A 27876-nucleotide genomic window follows, 5' to 3' on the forward strand; every position below is an offset into this window, starting at 1 on the left:
TTCTATTTTAGTGGGTTTACAGTATACAGCTTTAACTTATGACATTCTACCTTCAAATAATGGTATTCCACTTTGCATATATATATATATATATATATATATATATTTTTTTTTTTTCGGTACGCGGGCCTCTCACTGTTGTGGCCTCTCCCGTTGCGGAGCACAGGCTCTGGACGTGCAGGCTCAGCGGCCATGGCTCACGGGCCTAGCCGCTCCACGGCATGTGGGATCTTCCCGGACTGGGGCATGAACCTGTGTCCCCTGCATCGGCAGGTGGACTCTCAACCACTGCGTCACCAGGGAAGCCCCCACTTTACATACATTTTAATAGCATTACTACAGTATAATTTTATTCCCCTCTCCTATACTTCGTGTTATTGTTTTTGTACATTTTATTTCCACATATATTATGAACTCCACAATCTATCATTATTATTTTTGCTTTAAACACTCAGTTATCTTTAAAAGAAATTTTGAAAAATAAGAAAAAGTTTTTCATATTTATCAATATATTTACCATTTCCAGTGATTTTTCTTCCATATTTCAGATCCAAATCTCTATCTGGTATCATTTTCCTTTTGCATGAATAACTTCCTTTAATATTTTTTGTAAAACAGGCCTATTGGCAATGAATTCTCTCAACTTTTGTTTGAAAGAGTCTTTACCTTCGTCTTTTCATTTTTTAATCTTATTTTCCTTCTATGTTTCATTTTGAATAAAACTGATGTCTTCAAGTTTGGTGTTCTTTTCTTCATCAACATCTAGTCCACTGTTTATCCCATCCCATGTATTTCACATTTCAGATACTGTATTATTCATCTATAGAGTTTGTTTTGTATTTTTAAAATATTTTTTATTTTTTTCATTATGCTCTTAAACATGTGGAGTGTATTTATAATAGCTGTTTTACTATTGTTGTCTGCTAATTCTATCATGCTGGTCTTTACTGGAACTGTTTCCATCAGTTGATTTGATTGTTCTTCTGGATGGGAGGCATTATTTTCCCAGCTTCTTTGCTTACCTGGTGATTTTTTAATTCACTGTTGGAAATGTTAAATTTTACGTTTTTGGGTCCTGGATTTTTCTGTATTCCTTTAAATGTTGTTGGATTATTTTCTGGGATGCAATTAACTTTAAATAAGCTGGATGCTTTTGAGACTTGGTTTTAAGCTATGTTAGGATGTTTTCAGAGCAGGGCTAATTTGGTCTGGGCAATAACTTTCTGAGGACTCTAACCAATTCTTCTTGAATTACAAGGTCTCTCCTCTCTGACTGCTGGAAAATCCGAACTTTTCCTGACTCTTGTGAACTTCAGAATCTATTCTGCCCAACCTTTCTAGTGTCCTTTCCCTGGCCTTGGTAGTTACCACACATGTATGCACACATCAGTACTCAGCCAACGTTAGAAAAGATTTGTCTGCAGATCTAGAGCTCGCCATCTCCCCCCACCTCTGTGTGTGTTTGTGTGTGTGTGTGTGTGTGTGAAATCAGAACTGTGTCTCCTTAACTCAGTGAGACCACAAGCCTCTGTTTGGGTTCCCCCTCCCTGTGTTGCAGCCTAGAAACTCTCCTCAGACAAAATGATCAGGCAATGTCAGGGTGCATCTCATTTGCTTTCCTTCTTTGAGGAATCACTGTTTTGAGCTTTCTGTTGAGCAGTGTCTGAAAAGAGATGTTTCATATATTCTGTCTGGATGTCTAGCTGCTTAAGGTAATAGGGTTAGTGCATTCCTAATTACTTCATTGTGGCTGGAAGCAAAAATTCCAATACTGCATTTATAGTATGCTTTGGCTTGAGTATTAGAGGATTTCCTTCAGTTACCATAACTTTTAAATGATATAAGGTAAATACCTTCAAAACATATTTTTCTACTTTGGGGTAGTACTCACAGGTATGTTTTTTTACTAAAGATACAGATTTTTAGTATTTGAGTTCCATATGCCAATATTCAGAAATACTAAGTATATTCACATAGTGTATTTTAATGGGGATAAAAAGATAAAATTCCACTCTTGCCTGATATCTTCATAGGTCTTGGAAAGGCTTGAAGAAGGGGCATGAAGTCCATAAATCATTATTTAGTGAGACAGTAAAAAGGATCCAAACCAAAACTGTCCTAGACAAAAAAAATACCCCTTTGTAGAAGCTGAATCTCTAAGGCTTTTCCTCTTGGACACATGCTACAACAATTGCTTCAATTTGGAAATTTATCCCTAACACTCATTTAAATATCTCATATTAGTATATGAGAATTCTTTCTCCTCTTCTTGTTGTGGTATTGGAAAAAGTCAGTTCCCATCAATGTAGAGATTCATATTTACCAGTACTATTATTAAATTATCCTCTATTCTCTTGTGTTTGAACAAGCTGTCTTCTTTAATTTTAATTCATTTAACACAATACAACAAAAAGTATAATAGATATTCCTTGACTTGAAGAAGTTCAAAACCTATTTGAGGAGATGAGACAAAGACATAGAAAATATTAAAAAGCAGTGTAAGACCATTACGAGAAAGATGTTTAGGTGCAGGATATGAAGTACCAATTGAATTGTGGAGGCAATATATACTATGCACTTTTTCTCATTTCCAATTATTTAATCTTCTTCTATGGCTCTCTAGTGAACATTCTTCAGTTTATCCAGATCAACCCTTAGCTGTGGAGCCGAAACATTCCGTAGATACAAGTCTCATCAGTTCTGGGTACGTCTGGATGATTAGTTTAAAGTTCTGACTGCTACGGTTCTGTTTATGCAGAACTGTACTTGCGCTTATCACCACACCATATCATTAACTCTTGGCAGTGTGGGGAGTGGAACAAATGTTGGAATCATGCAGACCTGCATTTGAATCCTTGCTTCACTTCTTACAGGATTTAGAACTTGAGTGGGTGTGTTAGTTAAGGGCAATTTAGTTAAAGACAACATATTCCAGCTTAGCTAGCCTAAGCTAACATATAGTGGGGGGTTGGTGGGGGGGATTCCCAGAGCCCAAAGGAAGAATGAAGTTGAGTCTCAGGCTCAGCTAGAACCAGAGACTGAAGTCCTATAGCAAACCCAGGAAATTCTCTTTGTCTTTTACCTCTGCAAATCTGCTTCATTCTTTCCGGTTGCATACGGTTTCCTCTCCTTTGTAGTAGATGTGACAGGTGAGACTGAGGCTAAGAGTTCCTAAAGCTTCCATTTTCTCAGCCATGTGGGTGAATAAATGTGTGTATGTTTATGTCAGGATACAATTCACAGAAAATGTTGGGGAGGTAGTAGGAAAGTCCCCATAAAAGCAGAGTAACTGGGATAATAAAATGATGGTTGTTTACTATAACTAATCATTTCATCTCTTTTAGTCCAGCTTACTTATATATAGGAGGTCTTCCATAAATATTAACTTTCTTGTCCCTTGCTTCCTTTCTAGCCAGTTTTCACTCTCTATCCTAGACAATTTTCTGCTAATAGTATATAATATGTAGTACCCACAAAGAGGAACATGTTGTATGGCTGATTCACTTTGCTGTGTGGCAGAAATTAACACAACATTGTAAAGCAATTATACCCCCAAAACAAACAAACACAGAATTATTGAAAACAGCTTACATTTCCATCATTTATCAAGGCAAGAATTCATATAGTCTTCCTTGGCCAAATAGATACAGTGGAAAGTAACAGTGGTTGAGTGATTTTGATGAGTCTTCATCCAAGAAGGTTGCTTGTTAGAATGAGGATTGTACAGATACAGAGGCTGCCTGTGGAGTAAAATATTGGGGTCATACCTATGGGAGTATTGCAAAAGGCCCTCAGGAGAATGCATTAACCAAGTCTTAGACTGGACTGTGTATTTTAATACCTTGATACCGGAAAATGAGTATGGCTTATCAAAGTGAGGTGATTCTTATAACTGTAAATTACCAGAAAGCTACAGGATCTACCTGAAAGCCAGGGCTGGAAAGTGAAATCTGATGGAACCTGATTAAAGGTAGCATTTATTTACTTTTTAATTAAATAATCTATGCTTACTGAAGTGAGCTATAGTTATAGTTAGTAGGTCACACAGTAGATTTTGATATAAATATCCAGTTCTTTTTCTTAAGGGAACCAGTTAGAAGCTTTAATCAAGACAGCTAAAGAATTTCTTTCGGACTGGTATGGCTCATCTACCCTTCTGTGCTCCATTCTGCTCCCGGTCTACTCTTGCCTGGGATCTCTAATTGTGAAATCTTAATTATCTATGACAGAGAGTTCACAATCTTTGCTTTTTAACTCTGAGAATGACTTCATGATGCTATATGTCTTTTTCTACACCTGAGGACTAATGGTTTATCTGTCCTATTCCTCATGTCTGTCCTTTCTTCTTGAAGGGGAGGGATTATCTACACATTGTGTAAATTGAAGAGGCCTTCCTACCCTCTTGATGCTGATGCTGTCTTCTTTCTGCTTAATGTCTAAACTGAAAATGGGTCCCTCATTTATGCACCACCGTGGCATTTCCTGGGGAATGAATAATTAAACAGTCTTCCCAGCAAGAGTAGTTCGTTTTGTTTTGTTTTTTTCATTCCACGGCTAATATTGTGTGAAAGTTAAACTTGCAACTAGCCCAAGCCTTAAAATATGGTGATTTTGTGAAATGGAATTCTCTAACTTCAAATATACTTCCTTTTCATTGAACTTACTGAACTACATTCAAGTTAATAACTTAGTTCTTAAATATCTGGTTTTTGAGAGGCAGTGACTAATACAATAGCATCTCCTCCCCCAATACTATCTGCCTTTAAAAAAATATTTTTGATTCAAAGAAAAAAGAAATTTTCCTGCCTTTCTATTTCTGTTCCAACTCCCCAGATACACAAACAGGCTTTCATAGTTCCAGAGTTTCTCTGACTCCACATAAAAGATTTCAGTATAGATACATATTGGTAATGCTAACCTCCCACAGAACACTTAGAAAATAATAGCAGGAGATACTTGCAAGTTCCAGTCAAAATTATGAAGTGGCCAAAGATTTGTGCCCTCCTGTGGCTTCCCCATATTATAATAATACCATTATGATCTAGGATCCAGTACTCTAAACTCTGTCCTCCACTTTTCTTTTTAGCTTGCCTTCATTTGATTTTCATTCGGGTATCTGGATGGAAAATATCAATACATTACTTTTACACAAGAATGTAAATTATTGGTAGGTAAAGGAGTTTTCTTTTTAGTTTTCTGCCATGGCTCATATTTTTTCAGACCTTGCCTAATTCCTAGAGTATCACTCCATTCTGTCTCATCCTTCATCAGAAAGCTTAGATGCTTTCGCATTGTTTCCATGTGACGTTTAGATTTCCCAAACCAGTATGTCAGGGTCTCCTGCTATTTGAACTTCCTCTTACTTTAAGTTCATATTTAATGCATTTGACCCACTCTCCATTCCCTGCATGCCCAGCACATTTTCCAACTTCTATATGTTATTTTACTGAAGTAATCACCTTAGCCCCTCTCAATCTTTTCCTATCATCACCCTGCCCATCTTCAAGGCTTAGGTGATTCCCACCTCCTCTGTGATGCTTTCCTGGACTTTTTCAGTAAAACATAATTTCTTCCTCTTCATACTTCCTGTGGCATTAAGTATGCATCATTAACATGTCACTCTTCTTCAAGTGCTTTGGAGTGAAGATGGTATTTATGTACCTAATATGGGTAGTTACCACTTTTTCCGGACCAAATATTGACACACTAGCCAGATCATTTTTTTCCAATTTGTGCACTTCATATATATACATATATATATATGTATATTTTACAAACTTATAAAATTAATTTTATTTTCTTAGGTTGAAAAAGTTCAAGGACGAGGTGAGTCAATTGGCTTGCTGCTAAACTCACTGACGGTTAATGTTTGCTGGCCAGCCATTATTACCCTAAAGAAAATCTACATGGGGAACCAGATTATAATGCAAATGTTGCTTGGAGAGCCCATGCTTAGCGCCAGGATAGGTTGAAAGACTTGAGGGATATTTCAGCCAGGTCTGATGGAACATTCCAGTTTTGCTGGCAGGACAAAAAAACAAAAACAAAGAACAGAAACATTAGAATGGCTTGTCTTCTCCAGAATATGGATCTCTTTCCACTTGATAATGCTTAATAAGCACTAACGTCACTTCCTTTTTGGCTTCCCACTTTCTGTGCCTCTTTTTCTAACCAATTCCTCTCTTCCGACTGCTTTTGTTTTTCAAGTACATCGATAACATTATTTTGGCTACTTATTATGCCCTGGGAGCCATTCTGTCTCTTTAGAAAGCTTTTGCATGTGTCAGATCTCATCTTTTATGTTTTGATGTTTAATAACACTCAAAGGTTTTGTTTTCTTTTGTTCTAATAATATGAAAGTGTGCTCATTTAATAGGCTATATATTTAAAAATGTGTTACTTTTTTAAAATAAAGAAATATAGAAAATTCTGCAACAATATATCATGGCTAGCAAAATATTTGTAATCAGGACTCTTTCAGAAATTTCAGAATGTATCATATCACTGATTACACTGGAAGATATGGGAAAGCAGGGGCATGGCTGACTTTTAATACCATGTATCTTCTACTGCCACAAGAATAGTAAGACTTAGTAAATATTTATTGAGTGATCGGTTGACTGTACTATGAATAGGTACATGGATAGTGAGTAGAGTGATCTTAGGCTTTATAAGACACCTCCTGAGACCCACTTTCAGGGAGGTGTAAGAAGACATGAGTGTAGTCTAGGACCCCACTCCTTGTTCTTAGCTCCTGCTTGCAGGGGGTGTTAGAAAAGGAGGTTGGCCTCTGATACTATTTTCCTTGGTAGGTTATATGGCATCAAAGACAGAACTTAAGGAAGTAGGTCTATTTTTAGACTTGGTGACTTATTTAGATAGGTTGTTATAGAAGGTGGTGCAAAGATATTCACACACAGAATATCAAATCCAGGGCGCTTTAACGCTGCTTTCAGTGACCTGGGAGGGGTTGGGTGGAAGCACCTGCGAACTGAAATAAACCACTGCAAGCTCCTCTTTGGAATCCACGAGTTTGGCAGCTGGTGACTCAGGCTGTGGGTCAGGGGACCTGAATGTTACCTTTGGCACCATGATGCCACCTTAGTTTATAGACTTTGAGATTAATCTAATAGACTTTCCATCATTTGGTTCATCTAAAAAAATCTGTTCAGCTTTTTGCTCCCCTCTAAACTTCTCCTTGTCTATGTGTAGATGTAGGTGAGGGTGCTAGATGTTTGTGAGCTATCAGCACGGACCACTAGGAGGGAAAATTATCCCACTCATGAGAAAGAGGCATTTGCTTTCTCTGTGAAGAGGAATGGAATGGTCTGTATAATGGTGTGCAGAAGTGGGAACACAGCCTGCAATTCCCTGCTGTGGTTCCTCTCCATCCCCCTGCAGTTAACATTTCCCTTGCATGGAGGAGGCTGGGGTTATATGAGGAGCAGAGCTGCCGGAACGCACAAATGCCGTAGTGAGAAGACAGGAAATTAAAATATCAAAAAATTCAAGAGGAAAAATTTACAGTAGCTACTTTAAAAAGTGCTTTGATATTGAGAGGCACGAGAGATAGAGTTAAGGAAAACACAGGATCTTTTCTAAGAAGTTAGGGAAGAGCCCTAAAGAAGCAGTCCTGATCTATTTGGGCAGAGCTCTTCTCTGTTCCCTCCATGGCCAGTGTCTCCTCCTTCCTGAGATTTGGCTCATGATCTTTCTTCCTCTTGGAAGGGTATAGGAAAGGCCCCAAGCAAGACTCAGGGGGAAATGTGGTAAGTCTGAGACTGGAAGGAAGTTACTGTATTATATCCCTATCGTTCATTGGTGGATTGGTTCCTTCACTCATTTATTCACTCACTCATTCATGCTACAAATATTTACTGAGTGCTACAATTTGCCAGGCACCAAGGAGAAAGAGTTGAAGAAGACCAACAAAGGTCAGTCCTGCCTTCCTGGAGCTTACTGCTTGTGGAGAAAATGAACAGTGGCTCAATTAGCAAATAGCTAGATAACATAATGTCAGGTGCTACAGTGCTATGAAGAAAACTAAAGCAGGGTAGGAGAACTAGTGATACCTGGCAGTTTTTGATTTCTCCATCTGTCTAGTTGCAACCTCAGTGAGGTGGCATGGCAAAGAAAATTTCCCATGTTGACTTTCAAGTTAGGGCACTTTTCTACCCTATGTTCTTCCTCCAGCCTCTAAGGTCTAATCCCTTGGGTTCTGCAGTGTAAGTCAGCTTCCTTCCTCTTAGCTGCCGCACATTCACTATAAAAATGCACATGCACTACACTCCTTTGCGTGGATACACCAGACTTCTCTGTTTTCTCATTTTCGAAATGTTGTAGAGATCGCTCATCTGCTGATATTCCTTCTTTCCCTTTGTGTTGTGGGTTAGTACCTTTTAAAATTTCTTCACTACCATGTGTAGTTAGATCTTGGGAGTAAAGGCAAACATATATACAACCCACTATATGTAAGTGGACTTATCCGCTTAATCTGTTTAAAAATTGGGACAATAACAAAACCACCACTGGGTTTCTCTGTGGACTCTGGACATTTTTAATCCCTGTAATTTTTCAATTGCTTAGCGGTAACATAGTCAGGTATGTTGAGTTGAAACAGACTGCTGGATGTTTCTCCAGGAAAAATGGGTTTATTGAGGATCAGCAGAGAATTGCAATTAGGTGTCTGCAACCATGGTGAGCCATGTACAAGCCCCTGCATGGAAGGGAAGGAGAATGCTTTTTTAGAAAGGAGCGGGGGGAGGGATAAACTGGGAGATTGGGATTGAGATATGTACACTACTGTATATATAATAGATAACTAATAAGGATCTACTGTATAGCACAGGGAACTCTACGCAATACTCTGGAATGACCTATATGGGAAAAGAGTCTAAAAAAGAGTGGATATATGTATATGTATAACTGATTCACTTTGCTGTGCACCTGAAACTAACACAACATTATAAATCGACTATACTCCAATAAAAATTATTAAAAACAAAATAGGAAAGGAAATTGAAAGGGCTTTAATAAGCCAGGAGTCCATGGCTTTTCACTGGCTGAGTCTGTGCTAGGAAAGGAATCTGTCTTCTTCCTGTTGTGCTCTGTCTTGGTCACAGGGTGTGAGAGCTCCCCCTTCTGGTCTCCCAATTCTATTTAATTGAGGTTTCTATTTATTCATTTTTTACAGGTAACAGCACCTATTGTTATAAATTCCATCCCCCATCCTCTGTTTACCTCACCGGGGCTGTAAGTTCCTCTCTACCAATTCTAATTCCTTTTTTAGAGATTCAGTTTAACTCTCAGAATTGTTCACAGGGAGCCTTCACCAATTTGTCGATTACGTGTAGAATTTTCTACCCAGTAACAGTTCCTACAGGGGTTTCTGCTTGTAGGGTTTTGCACTGGTAAGTTGCAGTTCTCTGTATTTGCCTGTCTCTGTCTCTAATTTGGGGGGGAACAACAGTTTGCCCTGTGACCTCGATTCTCTGACAGATCTTAGAAGAGTTGTTGATTTTCAGTTTGTTCAGCTTTTTCTTGTTAGGATGGGAGTGATTTCCAATCTCTTTACATCTGGAGACTCAGTGTGAGTCTGCCTCTTTTATGCACCTTGCTCTGACCATTTCAGTTCCCTGGGATGTTTCCTCTTTCTTAGCTCTTATTTTTGACATTAAGTATCAGGGTACTTACTTACATTCTACCTTACACCAACTATTTTATTTGTGCGTAGCCTGTCTTCTAGCTAGACTGCACTTCCTGAAATGAAAGAAAAATATCTTATTTACTTTATGGTTCCCCAGATTTCATTAGATTAATATAGAGTTGAGTGTCTTCTGTATACCAGACACTGCTCATACATTTTACTTATTTAATTATCACAACACTACTATGAAATTATTTGTTTTTACAGTTTGTTGAAATGAAAGCTGATGTGGCCTGTGGTCATGCTTTTTGAAGTGGCATAGCTAGGTTTTGAACTCAGGTCTGCCTGATTCTAAGAATGAGACAGTTCCTTCAGCTAAGCTACAAAGCCCTTCCTAGTACTTTGTCTCCATAGACAGTTGTTGTATTCTTGTTCATTGAGTGAATTAATGGATGAATTATCTGGACATTTCACTACTGTTCTCTTCTCTGTAAAGTGAGGATGATGGCAGGTACCTGACCTAAGAATGAAATAGTCAGCTGAGGTCTCTTAATTTGGTAACCAAGAGAAAGTAGAGTTAATTAACTGAAACTCTCTCCCATCACTTCTCCTTAAACTTCCAGAATGTCTCAGAGACATTTTTTTGAGCTCCATTGCAAGGTGGAACATTTTAGCCACTACTGAAGAAAGCACTAAACATTTTATGAGTTGGCTTTTTCTTCCTAACGTTGTTGGCTAAGTTTTGCCTGCTTTATTCCTGTTTTTTCATGATGTTTTATAATCTAGGCCTTCTTTACAGGGACATAGGGGTATGTTTTATAACTGCAAGGGTCAAGCAAGTAAGAGTTTGCATGAAATCCTAGGAGACATAGTGAAGCAGTAACCTCTTACTTTCTGTAGCGTTTTTTTTTTTCAAAAATTTCCCCCATTTTTTTTGTCGCCCTAAATCTCAGTCTTAAAATAAAAAAAACAAAAAACAAAACACAACTTTGCTTTTTAAAGTATCTTTAAAAGTAAATATGGGGCTTCCCTGGTGGCGCAGTGGTTGAGAGTCCGCCTGCCAATGCAGGGGACACGGGTTCGTGCCCCGGTCCGGGAAGATCCCACATGCCGCGGAGCGGCTGGGCCCGTGAGCCATGGCTGCTGAGCCTGTGCGTCCAGAGCCTGTGCTCTGCAGCGGGAGAGGCCACAACAGTGAGAGGCCTGCGTACCACAAAAAAAAAAAAAAAAAGTAAATATGGTAAGTATTTATTTACCTTAATAATTTGGAAATACAGAAAATGTCTAAAGAAGAAGAAACTGACTTCTCACAATCTCATCATCCAGTTTTGGCTGCTAACATTTTGGCATATTTCATCTCAGCCTCCACCCCCTTTTTGCATAAGGCATTTATTTCAGATCACTTATATTCTGTAATATACTGAACTTTTATAATCTTTTTACATGATATGTCATAAACATTTCTGAATATCATTAAAATACATATAAATATTATTTCTATTTAACAGATGCATAGTTAATTTATGTGACCATTCAAAACTGGTAATTCCATGTGGAATCAACTTGAGGTGATTGAATATGAAACAAAAAAGAAAGACATGGGAGGCAGCCAAGGCTCTTGACTCATGTTTTTTTGTTTTTGCTTTTATGTTTTTTTGGTTTTTTCCCCCCCATGTGACTGGAGGAAAAGAAATCAACTTACAGAATTCTAGAACATTTAGCATGAATAGATTTCTCATTTGGTCCAGATGGAAACAAAAAATGGACAAAATATATGAAACAACAGTTTTCAAGACATTTCAACTCAGACAACAAAGGATAGAGACCTCTAAGAGATGGAAAACAAATGAGGTGAACTCATGATTGCCCCAGTTGACTGTCTAGAGAGAGTCTCATGGCCACAGTGCAGGTAGGTGGGGATATAAACAGAGACTAAGGAGCTCTCTGAGTTGAGGAGATACAGCTTAGAGCCCAGGGAGACTAAGGCAGCTAAAATTCACAGGGAAGACTCCCAGAGAAGAGAAAGCTGGACAGAAAGAAAGAGTTCTGGAGATCTGCACTGTTCCTACTGACTCTTCAACTGAATAATGATCCATGCATGCAAGTGGTTGGGGAAAGAACCCCCAAAAGGATTAGAGGGAGCAATCACTAGAGCCTGCACAGGTCTGGGAATAGTTCCCCTTTCCACCAGCAAGAATATAAAACCTCAGAATTCATGCGATACCAGGTAGAGTAATCAGAAGCGTTTTTCCTCAGCAATAGGGAAAAATTAGCCCTAGACCATATGTTGTTCTAGTCCCACCTAACAGCTTAAAAGTGAGACTCTAAAGGATAAAACTGTTTTGAAGTAACTTAAATGCATACCAGAAAAAAACTGAAGAATATTTATAGGAATATAAAAATATTTAACACCCCAATAAGGAAAAATTTATAATATCTATTATGTAATCAAATATTATCATGAATACAAAGAAGCATAAAAATACACATAATTATAAGAAAAATAAACATAATTGCCCCATAAATGACACAGATGATATAATTAGTAGACAAACAGTTATTATAACTATGTTACACACATTCAAGAGGCTAATGGGAAAATTAAGTAGCGGCATAGGTGAAATTAAAAAGATAAAATTAAACTTCTACAGATAAAAACTACAGTGTTTGAGATGAAGCATATGCTACATGGGATTAACATCAGATTAGATATTGCAAAAGAAAAGATTAGTGAACTTGAAAATATGTATGACAATAGTAGCACGAAGTCTGGAAGGGAAGAAATAGAAACATACTGGTGTAAGGTTTTACACTATACATGAAATGGTATATCACCTGAAGATAGACTATTATTAAGTACCACTTTACCCTAAATCAACCACTCAGTGTAGCATCAGAAAGAGTATAGATAGTAACCCATAAGAGACAGTAAACTAGAATCACTGGGAAAGTCAGTTCATCCAAAAGAAGGCTGAAAAGAGGAAAGCAAAAACAAAGAGATCAGACAAACAAAAATTAAATAGCAAGAGGATAGATTTAAAGCCCAATTATGTAGATGTGCACATTAAATGTAAATGGTCTAAATACCCAAATTAACAGTTAGAAACTGTCAGATTAGATTCAAAAATCAAGATTCAACTATATGTTGTCTATGAGGAACCCACTTTCAGTATAAAGATACAAATAGGTTAACAGTAAAAAGGATGGAAACAAAAAGTCATATGAAACTAATCAAAAGAAAGCTGGAGTGACCATGTTAATATTGGTTGAGTTCTATTTCAGATCAAAGAATATTACCAGGAATAAAGAATGCCATTTCATACAGATAGGGGTAAATTTATCAAGAGGAAATAACAAATGTAAACACTTATATACCTAATAACAGAACTTCAAAATACATAAAGCAAATACTGATAGAACTGCAAGGAAAAATAGGCAAATTCATTATTATAGTCAGATTTCAGCACCCTTTTTTGTAATAATTGTTAGAACAAGTAAAAAAATTAATAAGCATATAGAAGACCTCCACAACACTATCAACCATGTTGAACTAATTGAAATTTATATAACTCCACCTAAGAAAAACAGAATACACACTCTTTTCAAAGGCATATAGAACATCTAGCAAGATATGCCATATTTTAGGTCATAAAATAAGTCTCAATATGTTTGAAAAGATTCAGATTATACAGAGTATAATCTCTGACTATGGTGAAATTAAATTAGAAATCAATAGCAAAAGATATCTGGAAAATCCCCCCAAATTTGGAAAGTAAATATCACACTTCTAAATAACCCTTGGGTCAAATAATAAATCAGAAGAGAAATTAGAAAGGGTTTGGTACTGAATTAAAATAAACACATAGCATTTCAAAATTTTTGAGAAGCAGCTAAAACAGTATTTAAAAGAAAATTTGTAGTATTATACACCTAGATTAGAAAAAAGGAAAGGTCTCAAATCAGTAATCCTAGTTTCTCCTTTAAGAAACCAAAAAGAAAAGGAGTAAATAAAGCTCAAAATAAGCAGAAGAAAGTAGTTAATAAGGGCTAAAGCTGAAATCAGTAGAAAACAAAGTCAATAGAGAAAATGACACCAAAAACTTGTTCTTTGAGAAGATCAATAAAATTGATAAACCACTGGCCAGACTAATCAGGAATTTATCAAGAGGAAATAATAATTTTAATTAAACAGTTATTCATCTAGTAACAGAAGACAGAAATGAGGGAGAAGATATCACTACAAATTCTGTAGGTGATGAAGGAATAATAAGGCAATATTATGAACAACTCATGACAATAAATTTGACAACTTAGGTAAATTGTACAAATTACTTGTATGATAGCCTACTAAAGCTCACTCAAGAAGAAATAGATAACCTGAATAGAAATTGAATTTACTGTTTAAAACTTCCCCACAAGAATATATCAAGTTCTACTTGCTTCCCTGGAGAATTCTTTCTACTCAAGGAATCAGACAGACATTCTAAGAAAACCACAGACCAATGTATAAAAACAACAATCAGAAACTGAAATTAAAGTGGTGTAAGACCTGAACACTGAAAACTACAAAACATTGCTGAAAGGAATTAAAGAGGATCTAAATAAATGGATATACTTATTTGTGGATTGAAGATTCAATATTGTTATCAATTCTCCCCAAACTGATCTGTAGATTCAACATGATTCCAATCAATATCTTAGTTGGCTTTTACAATTTTTTTGCATAAATTGACAAGCTGATTCTAAACTGTGTATAGAAATGCAAAGAACCTAGAAGAGACTAAACATCTTTGTAAAAGAATAAGAAACTTGGAAGACATATTTGCCCTCATGGTTCATTATGAAGCTATAGTAATTAAGACAGTGTATTGGCATAATGGTGGACAATCAAAATAAGACAGTTTCTAGGTCACAAGAGTTATAGTTCCTAAAAGAAGATGGCAGGCGCATATTAACTTTCCCCATTCCCTCAGGATGCCTCAAAGTAGTGGTTCCCAAAGCATGGTTTGAAAACTAGCAATATTATTAACATCACCTGGAAGCTTTTTAGAAAAGCCAATTATTGGGGCCACCTACTGAATCAGTATTTGTGGGTGAGGCCCAGGAATCTGTGTTTTCATAAGCTCTCCAGGTGATTCTGATGCACACTAAAGTTTTAGAAAGTACTGCCTAGGCCTCTCCCTGCTACACATCCTCGAGGATTTGGGAGACAGGAGAAGAGGTTTGGAGACAGTGGCATAACTCAGTGTCACAGAGTGAAGAAGAAAACTGATGGCCTTTGACCACGGAATCCATTAAAACATACTCTCAATGCTGCCAGGCTGAGCTGATGAATAAAAAATAAGCTAATCTCATTTCTGGCCATTAGGCTATTGAAGATAATTGGCCTACAAGGTGAGCAGTCAACTTTACCAAGCACAGGCAGTTGGCACAATTTGTTGCTTAGAACTAACTTACTGTAAGTAGATGGTTGAGAATAATGCAGAGGCTATGAAGAGAAGTCCAGGATTCTGAAATTTTCCTTAAGTCTTTTAAAATTCTCTTTCTCTCTATCTCTCTCTCTCCCTCTCTTCCACACACACAAACACACACACACACATGCATTCACAGTGACATCTCATGACACATGAGACAGGATGTGGAACTGAACAGTTCTGACGAATGTCTGAGTGATAAGACCACCTTCAAGAGCCAAGAGCTGAAAGTCCCTTCTGGCTCAGTAAGACCTAGGAGCTAGCTTCTTGGGGAATACTTGATTACGTTACGTAGGCCAAATAGTTTCTGACGTTAGCATTAGAGCTTTAGTCCTACCTTCAACTGCCTGAAGAATGTACTATATTGGATTAGGAAACTGAGCCTCATGTAGTCTGGTCCTGCTTTCTGGATTTAGGATGTGGCTTGTCTCAATAACCAAAGTAAGTCCATCTCACGGAAAGAAAAGGAAGGGATAATGGGGAGTTAAAATTGTAATGAGCACCTGAATTTATTTGTTGCTCTTTTAAAGGGGGGTCTCCTCTTAATCAACATCAGCTTTCTTTCCTACCTCCCACCTGGCTGTCATAGAACTAGGTTTAGATCTTAACGTTTAACTATTGCCCTTCCCCCTTTAAAATTTATTTATTTATTTATTTATTTTATTTTATTTTATTTTTTACATCTTTATTGGAGTATAATTGCTTTACAATGGTGTGTTAGTTTCTGCTTTATAACAAAGTGAATCAGTTATACATATACATATGTTCCCATATCTCTTCCCTCTTGCATCTCCCTCCCTCCCACCCTCCCTATCCCACCCCTCTAGGTGGTCACAAAGCACCGAGCTGATCTACCTGTGTTATGTGGCTGCTTCCCACTAGCTATTTATTTTACGTTTGGTAGTGTATATATGTCCATGCATATATATAGTGTATATATATGTCTCTCTTGCTTTGTCACAGCTTACCCTTCCCCCTCCTCATATCCTCAAGTTCATTCCCTAGTAGGTCTGTGTCTTCCTGTTTTACCCCTAGGTTCTTCATGACATTTTTTTTTTTCTTAAATTCCATATATATGTGTTAGCATATGGTATTTGTCTTTCTCTTTCTGACTTACTTCACTCTGTGTGACAGACTCTCCCTGTGGGACATAATGGTTACAATTGTACTCCCAACCTTCTGGCATTTAATCAAGATAAAATTGATTACCTTTAACTGAAAACAAAAAATCACTTATAATCAGGATACTGATATATTAGCAGGGACAAGATCCCAACTTTTAGTGGACTTGGCAGACTGTCAGGTACTGTCTTAAGTACTCCCCACCCTACACCTCTGTTTTTCTATTGCCACACAGTCATAATAGTTTGTCCTGTGGATGCCAGTTGCTTTTTGTTCAACTTAAACCTGTGCTACAAGTGCTTCTTCAATCGCTGCAATCAAAAGTTGCCTAGTGAAGTTGCCCATTGGCTTAGGCAGCACGACTTTCAACGCTGGTTGGCATCATAAACAGGCATGTGAGGGGTAGCTAAGAGTATCAAGAAACGGAGAGTTTAGGGTAATATTTTATTCCTTGTCTTTACCTTTTGATGATTAGTCTTTAACCTAATCTCAGACTGAATACTGTGGCAATTTTCCTACTTGCAGAGTGCAAAATATTAAGGTAACAGTCAAAGTAGATGTGTCTTTCTGTCTTACTAGAATTTTAGGTGAAAGATGTCAAAATTTTGTGTTTAAGTATGTGTTAAAGCGTTTGAACAATCCTTGTCAATTATTATAACCTTTGCTATGTGCCAGGCACTATATTATGTACAATGCATGCATTTATTACATTTAGTTCTCCTTGTATAATGGTTATTATCCCTTCCTTTCTCTAAGGCATAGAGAATTTAAATAAATTATCCAAAGTTGTGGCACAAAATTGTGGCAGAGCCAAAACTCAAATATGATTTTGTCTGAGTTAAAAACTCAGGCTTTCTGCTAGAGCCAGCTGCCAACTTGAAAATTCTGAGTTGTCTTTTCTAGTTCTAGGATATGAATGCAATAGTCTTAGGAACCCAAATGAAAAAAAGTCCTTTTTTAGGACTAGGCCATATTTTTTCAGTACTAGGCCAGTCATGGAAATAAACTTTGTTCTTTTTTGGGGGCCACACTGCACAGCTTGTGAGATCTTAGCTCTCCAACCAGGGATTGAACCCGGATCCACAGCAGTGAAAGTCCAAGTCTTAACCACTGGACCACCAGGGAATTCCCTAAACTTTGTTCTTTATGGCCATGATCTTGAAGGAATTGGAATTAATCCAAATGGAATCAAGTAGTGAAACACGTTTATTTATATTGATTAGTCTCCTGCCTATTTCCAGAAATATTTGAAGAAATGTGACAAAAAGCGAATATCCCGAAATTCCCTAATGAGCATAATCTCATTCTCTTATGAACTCTAATAGATCTTTTGCTTGTATTTCTCTGGTAGAACTTTCCATTATATTCTGTGTTATTGTTTCTAGTATTTGTCTACTTCCATCAAGATGATCCTGAAGGCAGATGCTCTTTGTATTAGGATTCTTCCGAGAAACAAACCAATAGGTTCACTCTCTCTCACACACACATTTAATTTCACGAGTTCACTTGTAAAAAACATTACTCCGATTAACAAACCATCTAGTGTAAATTTGAGATAGAGATGGCTGAAGTGCTTCTGACTATTCTTTCAGATGTTAAATCTCCATCCTACCATCGTGGATTACTAACTAGAGTACTCAGATGTTAACCAGCTGCCCATAGGTTATAAATTAACACATATACCACATTTTATGTGAGCTATTTCAATAAAATGACAGACTGCATACAAACTACTTAAGGGTTTAGTCTTACTGAATATTATAAATTGAGCCTGTGAGGAAAAAATTGGCATGGGTGGATAGGTGGTCACAATGCTTATAAACTCCTGAGGGCATCTAGAATTCAGAATTCCTTTTCATTAACTGAAGACAATGTTAGCTAATATCCTAGTCAGTAGCAAATCCTATAAAGTGTAATTGTTCCTAAGCAGCTAAAGAACAGAAAAAAGAATGATTCATTCCAGCCAATGATTTGCTTTTTCTTTTTCTTTAGGAAAAAATAAACTAAATTATTTCATCCTTACTCCTATTAATATTTTGTCAAAGAGATGAGTTCTAAATTTCAGAAAACAAATCCAAGTTCTAAGCTGCTCTCATTTTCTTTTTTTTTTTTTTTTTTTTTTGCTGTACGCGGGCCTCTCACTGCTGTGGCCTCTCCCGTTGCGGAGCACAGGCTCCGGACACACAGGCTCCGCGGCCATGGCTCGCGGGCCCAGCCGCTCCGCGGCATGTGGGATCTTCCGGGATCGGGGCACGAACCCGTGTCCCCTGCATCGGCAGGCGGACTCTCAACCACTGCGCCACCAGGGAAGCCCCTGCTCTCATTTTCTTTATTCTGCCTCTGTCTTGTGTTGCAGCACTTCTCTCACCCATCAGCCTTCATCCTGACTCTGACCCCACTGCCTTTTGTTCTTTAGAAGACACTCATTAACATTTGCTAATGTATGCTAATGAGAAGTAATTAGCATCTTCTCTGTGAACAAAAGCTGGTGCTAAGAAGGATGTGTAAAGACTGTACAGAGTTCGGCCAGCCTTGCTTCAAGCTTCTTTATGCTCTGAGGACAATCGTCTGCTTTCACTTGTTTCACAGTTCTTGTGTTTTTTGTTTGTTTTGTTTTGTTTGTTTACCCGTGAATCCTGACCCTTCTTCTTCATGACTGGGAATATTACAGAAATGCTGCGGGAGACAGAAAGATTCCTTTTGGTTCTAAGCAATCCAAGGATATATAAGCATAGCCACCAAGGGTTTATAGCACACTATTTTCATCTGGTTAGTAGCCACAGAAACTCACACAAGAGAACGTATTTTCATTTCAGCACACTTATTTACAGTGGTTGCCCTTTATGGCAGTAATTGCAATGTGAGAGCACACATTCTGAATATATATTATGACAACAGGGTTAAATAAGAAATGTCCTTTGCCCCAAAATAATCTGAATGCAAAGAAAGACTCACCACTTACTTTTCTGTAACCACAGAGAGCTCTAAATGCCTTTGTAAATAGCTATTTATTTACTGAATGTGTGTAGTTTAAAAAAAGTCAACCCTCCAAACCACATAGGATAAGAGTTGTTTTTGTTCTTTCTGTAGACCAGTGGTGTCAAGAAATATCTAATTGCAGTTTCTCACAAATACTCCTGTATATAATTTACCATTTGAAGAACTATGCTTCATCATTTCATATTTGCTCTTGTGGCTCAGGGGTGGTAGAATTTGGAAACATACCAGCTACCCATGTCATTCAGCCTGTTTAATTTTAATTTCATGTAACATAAAAACAGAAGGAAAAAGTGCCAAACTATTCGGGGTGCATCTCCTTCCCCTCTTCTTATGTGTATAAAAAAAGTTTATTTTCATTGGGAAAGGATAGAAGGGGAATCTTTATTTTGAGTGAATTTTCTATTTTTCTTTTTGTTAGTCTCTCTGGAACCTCGTAGTAAAACGTGTTTCTCCACAGACTTCATTCTCTTCCTGTATTCCTCAATGCAACTACAATATGTTATATTGTGTTTTTAATAAAGCAGGCATCAGCAGCTATTTATTCTCTGCTTCTTAAGGACTAAAGAGCCTCAAAAATAAATATTATCTAAAAGGAAAAACATTAGAGAATGACAGCTACTATTTTTTTTTTTTTTTTTTTTTTTTGCCTGCCCTGTCTCCTTCTTTGGTGAGTCTTACCAAAAACCAAAATTATTGTTTTTGTAATTTTATAACCACAGTGATTTAAAATAACTATTTAGTATCTCCAAGATATTATAATGTTTGAAAATATGACCAGCCTTTTGGCATTTATTATACAAGTTTCCATCAGAGTGTTCTTGAACATATGTGCCCCAAGGTTTTTTTCAATGGTCTTAAGGAAGACCTTATGGTTTTAAGGTTTTTAATGGTATTAAGGAAAGGTGCTGGCACCTGCAGAAAGAGTATCAGCCTAGGTCTGTCACATTAAACCTTTCCCCCAGATACCTTGTTTATATTTAAGTGTAATGATCTCATTCTGTTATTTCCACTCCTGAGGATTTTTTAAATGTCTTATAGTTTACAGGTTCATTAAGGTATTTGATTGATATAAGAGCTAAATAATTATTCTTTTTACTCATTGGCTTCCAAAATATCATGCTCGATTCCATCATTTGAAGGACTTGGGATTGTTATAAACAAATGTCATGAGTATCTTCTTATCTAACCTAAAAGTAGCAAAAATAAAAGGAGCTGCTGATTTAAACTGAATCAGATTTTATGTCCTAGGTAGATATTTGAGAGGAAGAAGAATCACATTCCATCATTTTTTTTTTTTTTTTTTTGCGGTATGCAGGCCTCTCACTGCTGTGGCCTCTCCCGTTGCAGAGCACAGGCTCCGGACGCACAGGCCCAGCAGCCATGGCTCACGGGCCCAGCCGCTCCGCGGCATGTGGGATCCTCCCGGACCGGGGCACGAACCCATGTCCCCTGCATCGGCAGGCAGACTCTCAACCACTGCGCCACCAGGGAAGCCCACATTCCATCATTTTTGTTCACTTTCACAGAGAGTGGCTTCTGTTCCTTACTTAAAACCCACCAATAATAGTTTTTTCATAAATGAATGGAAGCCGAGTGCTGTGCCATTCTCTACAGGGGAAATGATACTTCAGTATGGTTTGGTGACTCCATCTATTCAAATTAAACTACTGAACTTCAACTGTTCCTACCTAAGCTATTCTCCCTAGAGCCTCCTATCTCCTTTCCTTGAAACTCCACCCGCTGCTGCCCAGGCCAAAAACCTTGGGATTGTCCTTGATTCTTCTCTTCCTCTCATATTCCACATTATACCACATACTGATGACATAGTTTCTTCAGCTAAGATTTGGAAATGTGCTTGTTATGGCATAGATTAATATCTGTCTCAGGGCACTTTATTCTGAGATGAAAGGTACCTCATTTATTTTTTATTTATTTTTTCTTAGGTAATACAATTCAAATTTAATTAATGAGTGGTTTCTACCATTTCACAAGAGAACATGAAAGTGTGTGTATAGGCACAGTTTTGATAATGGTAGTGCCTTTTTAAAAATATCAAAGTTAATTGACTTCCCCTTATTGTATATAAATTTTCACATCATTTTTCCATTTTTAAAAAAGGTTATACTCCATTTATAGTAATTATAAAATATGGGCTCTATTCCCTGGAAATGTACTCCATTTTATATGCGAGGAGCTGATGTTGACATTTCCTCACACACAAAGGAACCCTAAAAAGAAACACACTAGTACATTGCTAATAAACATAATTAGTACATTGCTGGTATAACCCAAGTAAACTTGAGTTTAGGTATGAGTTATAAAGTCATTATTTTGCATCAAATAGCAAGACTCCTTAAGGATGGTTATTTCCTTCTACAGTTTACAAACTCCTACTCCAGAGCACTTTGCTCTGTAGACCCTTGTAAATGCACAATAAATGCTAATTGAATAAATGAATTTTCAGTTTCCAAAGTAATGACCTGGTGCTACAATAATCCCTTAAAAAACTAGAGGAACAGGCAATATCATTAAACTCTTCCTGCCACTGGGCCACTGATACTGAAGAACCATAAAATACTTTCACCGTACTATAGATTGAAAAAGAAAGCCTGGAACAACATCCACTTTTCTGAACGATTCCAATGCCTCTGAAATGTGACATTTTGCTGTTGTTTCCTTTTACTGTTTTTAATTACTGTGTCTATTTGCATGAAATGAGGATCTGGGTTGCCTAGGAGTTCATCTGCTCCTATTGCATATTTCTCTCTTAAATAAGCGTACTTCATTGCAGTTTTGCTTGCTGCCTTCAACATTTAGACAGGAAACCACTCCCCCCCTTCACTGTCCTCCCATCACTCCCCAGGAGACAGGTTATTTTTAAAGTACATAATCAATAGGCTTTGGGAAGCATCCACAACATGAGGGTGGTCATATGATTGGGAGCAAGCTACTAAGGACTGCTGAGAGAAGGGATGGCAATAGGCCGTGCCGAAAATTGTCTGAGAAGGGAAAAACAGTCTGTAACTCCCATTTAAGTGTTCTGAGTTATTCTTTTGCACAGGCTTTTGTCTGGGAGGGGCTTCTTAGATTGGTCCTTCAGCATCGCTTTGAGTTGCAGGAGATGCAGATCAGCATTGACAGTTGCTTTTCAGACCAAATAGTGTTCCATTAAAATTAAGCTTGGTCTGAGGCTCTTGATGGAGTCTTCAATCTCCTGGTCAGGGTGCTGCTGTTTAGTTCTTGATGCTGATGATGCCTTTGCTGAGGGTTTGAATCAATAATAAACCAATTATGGTTACAGTAACTATAAAAACAACTGTTCCGGGGCTTCCTTGGTGGCACAGTGGTTGAGAGTCCGCCTGCTGATGCAGGGGACACGGGTTCGTGCCCCGGTCCGGGAAGATCCCACATGCCGCGGAGCGGCTGGGCCCGTGAGCCATGGCCGCTGAGCCTGCTCGTCCGGAGCCTGTGCTCCGCAACGGGAGAGGCCACAACAGTGAGAGGCCCGCGTAAAAAACAAAAACAAAAACAAAAAAAACAACTGTTCCATGGCCCCTGACTCAGCTTCCAGACAAAAGGAATGCTGTTGAATAAAGAAGGCACCTACTGAAAATGTGCAGATGAACATGCACAGATGAGTATCACTGTTGGAAAGTCACCTGAAGAGGAGTGAAGGGGCTATTTCTGCAATACTCTCCATTACATCACTCAGAAACCATAGCTCTTTTTTCTTCTTTACTTGCAACCACAGGGCTATCTCCCCTTATGGATTTTTAGGTTTTATTTAATGGCCATTTATAACTATCCTTCCTGTACCTGAAAAGATGACCTATGACTCCAGCCCTGCTTTTTCTCTCCCCTGGTTGTCAGAGGAAATTTATTTCTTGCTCATCTCCTTGGCTTGGGACATTTCATTCTGCTGCTTTTGTTTAATATATGATCCTTCCTAAAGATTTGCTTGTATTTCTATTTGTTTAGTATTTTCCTCCATTTCATTATTTAACTTTATTTAATCATGTCTAGTGAGTTGATTATTGCAAATCATTATAGCATTTTATGTGAATTTTTGCTTTGGCTATGCATGGCGCAAAAGAGGCTGTGTGTCAGATTTTGCCATTTGTCCTCAGCTGTTTCTATATTATGCACGCTGATCAGACCTTGCTCTAAGGCTAATCTTATATCATTAAGATGCCTTCCTCAGTGAATTATTCTTTGGCTGAAGAAACTTGGTGGCAGCATTAATTGCAAATAAAGACCATGGCCTATTGTTGAATGTAAAATATCTCTGAGAAGTGTCTGCCTTCACTATTGCGAACTCTCAGTAGTGACATAAAGACCTTTGTCCTGTGCAGATCCAGTTACAACCAGTGACAGAGGCGTATGTCCACTCTGAACAAAAGAACACTTATTTTCACATTCTGTGGCTGATGTTGAGTGATAACATTTTTGCATATCCTAAAAATTTTTACGCAGATGCTGTTTAAAGGCAAAAAGTGCTTTTACAATAATCTTCTTTGTGAATGGAATTTAAACTCTGAGTGTGCTGCCTTTTCAATATGCCTGTCAAGTTCTGAATAATAACCTTTGACAGTGCTGAGCAGAAACAAAACCAGAGGTTGTTTCCTCTGTTCACAACAACATCGTTTGTTATCTTTGCTTTTTTGGACTTATGCCCATCCACCTTAAATAAAAATATGTAAATTAATATTTTAAATGAGTTACTAGACTCATGGTTTAAAGAAATAGTCTACTGTAATTTTTACCATGGCAATTTGCAGATCTTTGTCTCTGGCTGACTCAACCTGTGATGAATGGACAGTAGTTGACAAGGGGAAAAAATCTGCCAGTTAATATATTTTCCTATATTACTGTATCATTAAAATTTTATAAAACCTTTATATGCCTTTATAAAAATGGAGCAAATCTAAAAACAAGATGCTGAGGATGAGGTGAGGAGTAGACAGAAGAAGTGTTCTTTGTCTTGGAAAGAACTGTAGAATCACCTGTCTCCACATAGTCAAGGTAAATCATATATGGGAATATTTAAGCTGTATGCATATAATACCTATAGAAATAATTGAAATAGGAAATATCAGGTTTTAAGCATTTTTGAAAGATTCTTTGACACTGGGTACCTGGTCATAATGAAATATTGTCTATTTTAATAACTTTATTTATAATAACCAAGTGGTTTGTGCATGTGTATATAGCTTTGCCAACAATTCCTTTTACCATAGAATGAAATGACCCAACACACTCTAAGTCTGCTTATTGCAGTACAGAATTTATTTTGGTTGAAGTTATTTTGAATTGAGTTGACAGGTTTATGATTGATATGTTTTGCAAATTGTTGAAGATGATGAAGCAGAGAAGTCCTTGCACAGCACTGTATAAGGTATTGTAGCTGTATATCTTTAATAAACAATGCTTATTTTGACAAGTTTATTGAAAAAATTTATTAACTGCACAAAAAACTTTACAATGAAAATAATAACAGTAAAAACCAGTTATTAACAATTGTACCATCATTTAAAGAATTGCTATATTTTTTCTTTCTTCAACAGTGCAAATCCAAGTGGAGGAAGAAGAAGATGATACTGAGGAAAGTTCAAGTAAGTGGGGATGGACATATCCCCACTTGGGATATGTTTCCTGTGGAATAGCAGCGAATTCAGGGGATTCATCCTGTTATCTTGTGGGAATATGCTACCATATGCAAGCAGAGGAGCATGTGTGGATAACTTTCGATGGTCTCACAAAAGAGATCAAGACCATCAAACAGAATCTCTACTCGAGATTCCATTCAATTGGCACACACGCATTCCACCCAATTTATAATTTACTCATGATTAAGTAGATGGTAGTTTAGAAAAAATTTGCTCTTTTATTTCTTTACTATTTTCCCCCATGAAAATCTTTGTCCTAAAAGCTTTTCTCTAAGGCTGAATCTATTACAGTATAACAGATTGACCTTTTTGACTGAACTGATCAGGTGGTTCAATAAAAATGAAAAAACCTGTTCTTTTGTACTGAATTCATGGGTATTTTGTCAGAATTGCTCTGTTGTTTTTACTTTGAGTAGGTTCAGCTCAAGAGCTGTGACCCCTTTCCAGGCATGCAGACCCCTCATGGACTGGAACAGAGAAAGATCATTATATGAGCAAAAGTTTTGAGTTTACCAAAACTGAAAGAGCAGCATCTCAAGAAGAGTTCAATTAGAGAATACCTCAACACTGTCAATTAAAAACCTGAGCCCGGGCTTCCCTGGTGGCGCAGTGGTTGAGAGTCCGCCTGCCGATGCAGGGGACACGGGTTCGTGCCCCCGCTCTGGGAGGATCCCACATGCCACGGAGCGGCTGGGCCCGTGAGCCATGGCTGCTGAGAGGGCGCGTCCGGAGCCTGTGCTCCGCAGCGGGAGAGGCCACAACAGTGAGAGGCCCACATACCACAAAAAAAAAAAAAAAAAAAAAAAAACCCTGAGCCCAACATGACAGCCAGTGAATGTTCATGATGACAGTTGTTTTCATTAATTTGGTACATTTTACATGAAAACAGCCCAGAGTCTCACATAGATCCTAGATGCTATGACTTGACTACTGTCAGGGAGGAAAAGTAATTTTTCCTCTACCCTCCTGAGTTCTTAGCTGATACCCCTATAATATAAGACAGTTTAACAAGAAATAAACCAAAACAAACCAGAAGTTTATTAACGCAAACACCTCATGTATACATGAGAGATATCCAGGAAAATGAGTAACTGTGAGGTGGCTTAAAATTTAGATTTGAACACCATCTAAAGAGGGGAGAGGGAGGGCATGTAGGTCTCTTGGGAGAGAATAAATAAGTTTTAGGAGAATAGATGGGAAGTATGATAGTTTATGATAAAGTGTGTCTGCACGTGGTGTTGACCTATAGTCTCCTCTCCTGTGATAATAGTCAATCTTCCTTGGGGATGAAACTCCTGGGCAGGGGATTTATGACAGTTGAGCTCCTTTTGGAGACTCTGTCTTCAAGCAGATAAGAGAAGTTCAGAGAAAGTCTCTTCCTGCATTTGCTGTTTTTCAAGTGCTACAGCTCAAAATAGTCAGTACACCAAAGTGGCATATTTTGGGGTGGTATATTCAGAATGCCTTTTTGACGTGGTATATTTTGCTACCCTTCAAAACTGAATCAAGCCCATTCCAAAAGGTAATGTATGCAAATCCACATTTAGTAGGCAACTGTAAAACATTCCTTTTTTTAAGAATTTGAATATTTGGAAACTAGTTAAAGCACTAAATATAGCCTTTTTGTCCTAAGTGCTAAAATATAAATATAATAATACACTCTTCATCCATGGTCAAACTGCAAGCTTAATAGTTTAGCCTTAATATGAAATATACTAAAATGCAGGGTAGTAAGTGGCTGCTAGAGTTTTCGAGCTATTTGTGGGTGAAATTGTTTCTCAGTTCCTATGAGGCTCTCTTCTTTCTATAATTAGTGACTAAATGAATAATAAAGGCTGGGTAAATTTTCAGAATGCAAGAGTGGGGTTCAAATAACATACAACGTTTGCCACAGTATTTAACAAATGGAAACTCATTCTTGGTTTTGATGACAAAATATAGTTTTCCAAACCCGGTTAGAAAAGTTACTCTCCTGTTACTTTCTGTTAGTCAAACTTTAGTAATAATGGTAATATTTAGATCTTAGATTTGAAATATCAATAAAAAAATTTTGATAAGTAATGTTAAAAAGATAACAAAAAATTTTAAAAGATAAAATAATGACACACACGTGTAAAAATGAAGACATTTAATGAATAAATGAGGAATCTGGTGAGGCATTTATAGCAGTTACCAGTTAAAGGAAAATTCAAAGAACAGATATATTTATAGATCAGGAGTATTGAAATGATTGTGCAAATAAGGCATGACTGTTTTGGGGATTTTTTCTTTCATTTTCTTTTTCGGTGGTGGAAGGTTGTCTCTGCATTGAACAGAGTTCACTTGCTTATCTACAGACAAGAACTATTTTGCATTGCTATCTAGTTATCCGTAACTTACAAAGTTACAAAATAGCTTCCAAAGAATCAGAATCAGGTAACACAGAAGGGTATGGTGCAGGCAATTCACAGTTTTCCATTAAAGCACAAATTTTTCCCTAAGTAGCTTCTATTTAAGAAGATAGTGATAGGGACTTCCCTGGTGGCGCAGTGGTTGAGAGTCTGCCTGCCGATGCAGGAGACATGGGTTCGTGCCCCGGTCCGGGAAGATCCCACATGCCGTGGAGCGGCTGGGCCTGTGAGCCGTGGCCACTGATCCTGCGCATCCGGAGTCTGTGCTCCGCAACGGGAGAGGCCACAACAGCGAGAGGCCCGTGTACCGCAAGAAAAAAAAAAAAAAAGATAGTGATAATTATGAGTAATATTTGTTTTTTTGTAATAAACATCAGAAGTTTACTCTAAATATCAGAAGTTAAAAAACAAAAGTGAAAGTGAAGTAGGATGTATGTCACAAATGGTGAAGGAAGGAACTGAATTCTCCCTCTACTCTTTATCTGGAAGCTTCCGAAGAAGTTATGGACATATGAGGCATTAATTGTTAGTTGATGAATAAAATAAAATAATATCATTTCTCTCAGTTTTGTATTAAA

At 37.5% G+C, this 27876-nt stretch overlaps 1 protein-coding gene across 1 annotated transcript in view; it reads left to right on the top strand.

Annotated features, from left to right (window-relative positions):
- Window positions 1-15272: 15272 nt before the first annotated feature.
- The window catches only part of TMC1 (transmembrane channel like 1), a gene marked incomplete at both ends in the record, with an annotated part of 112251 nt that continues 99647 nt past the window's right edge, over window positions 15273-27876 (top strand). The window contains 3 exons of the mRNA XM_079705859.1: window positions 15273-15365; window positions 19661-19715; window positions 24807-24854. Coding sequence (XP_079561985.1) covers window positions 15273-15365; window positions 19661-19715; window positions 24807-24854 — 196 coding nt within the window. The remainder of the gene's footprint in view (window positions 15366-19660; window positions 19716-24806; window positions 24855-27876) is intronic.

This window comes from Hyperoodon ampullatus, assembly GCF_949752795.1.
Source record: "Hyperoodon ampullatus genome assembly, chromosome: 6".
Taxonomy (NCBI): domain Eukaryota; kingdom Metazoa; phylum Chordata; class Mammalia; order Artiodactyla; family Ziphiidae; genus Hyperoodon; species Hyperoodon ampullatus.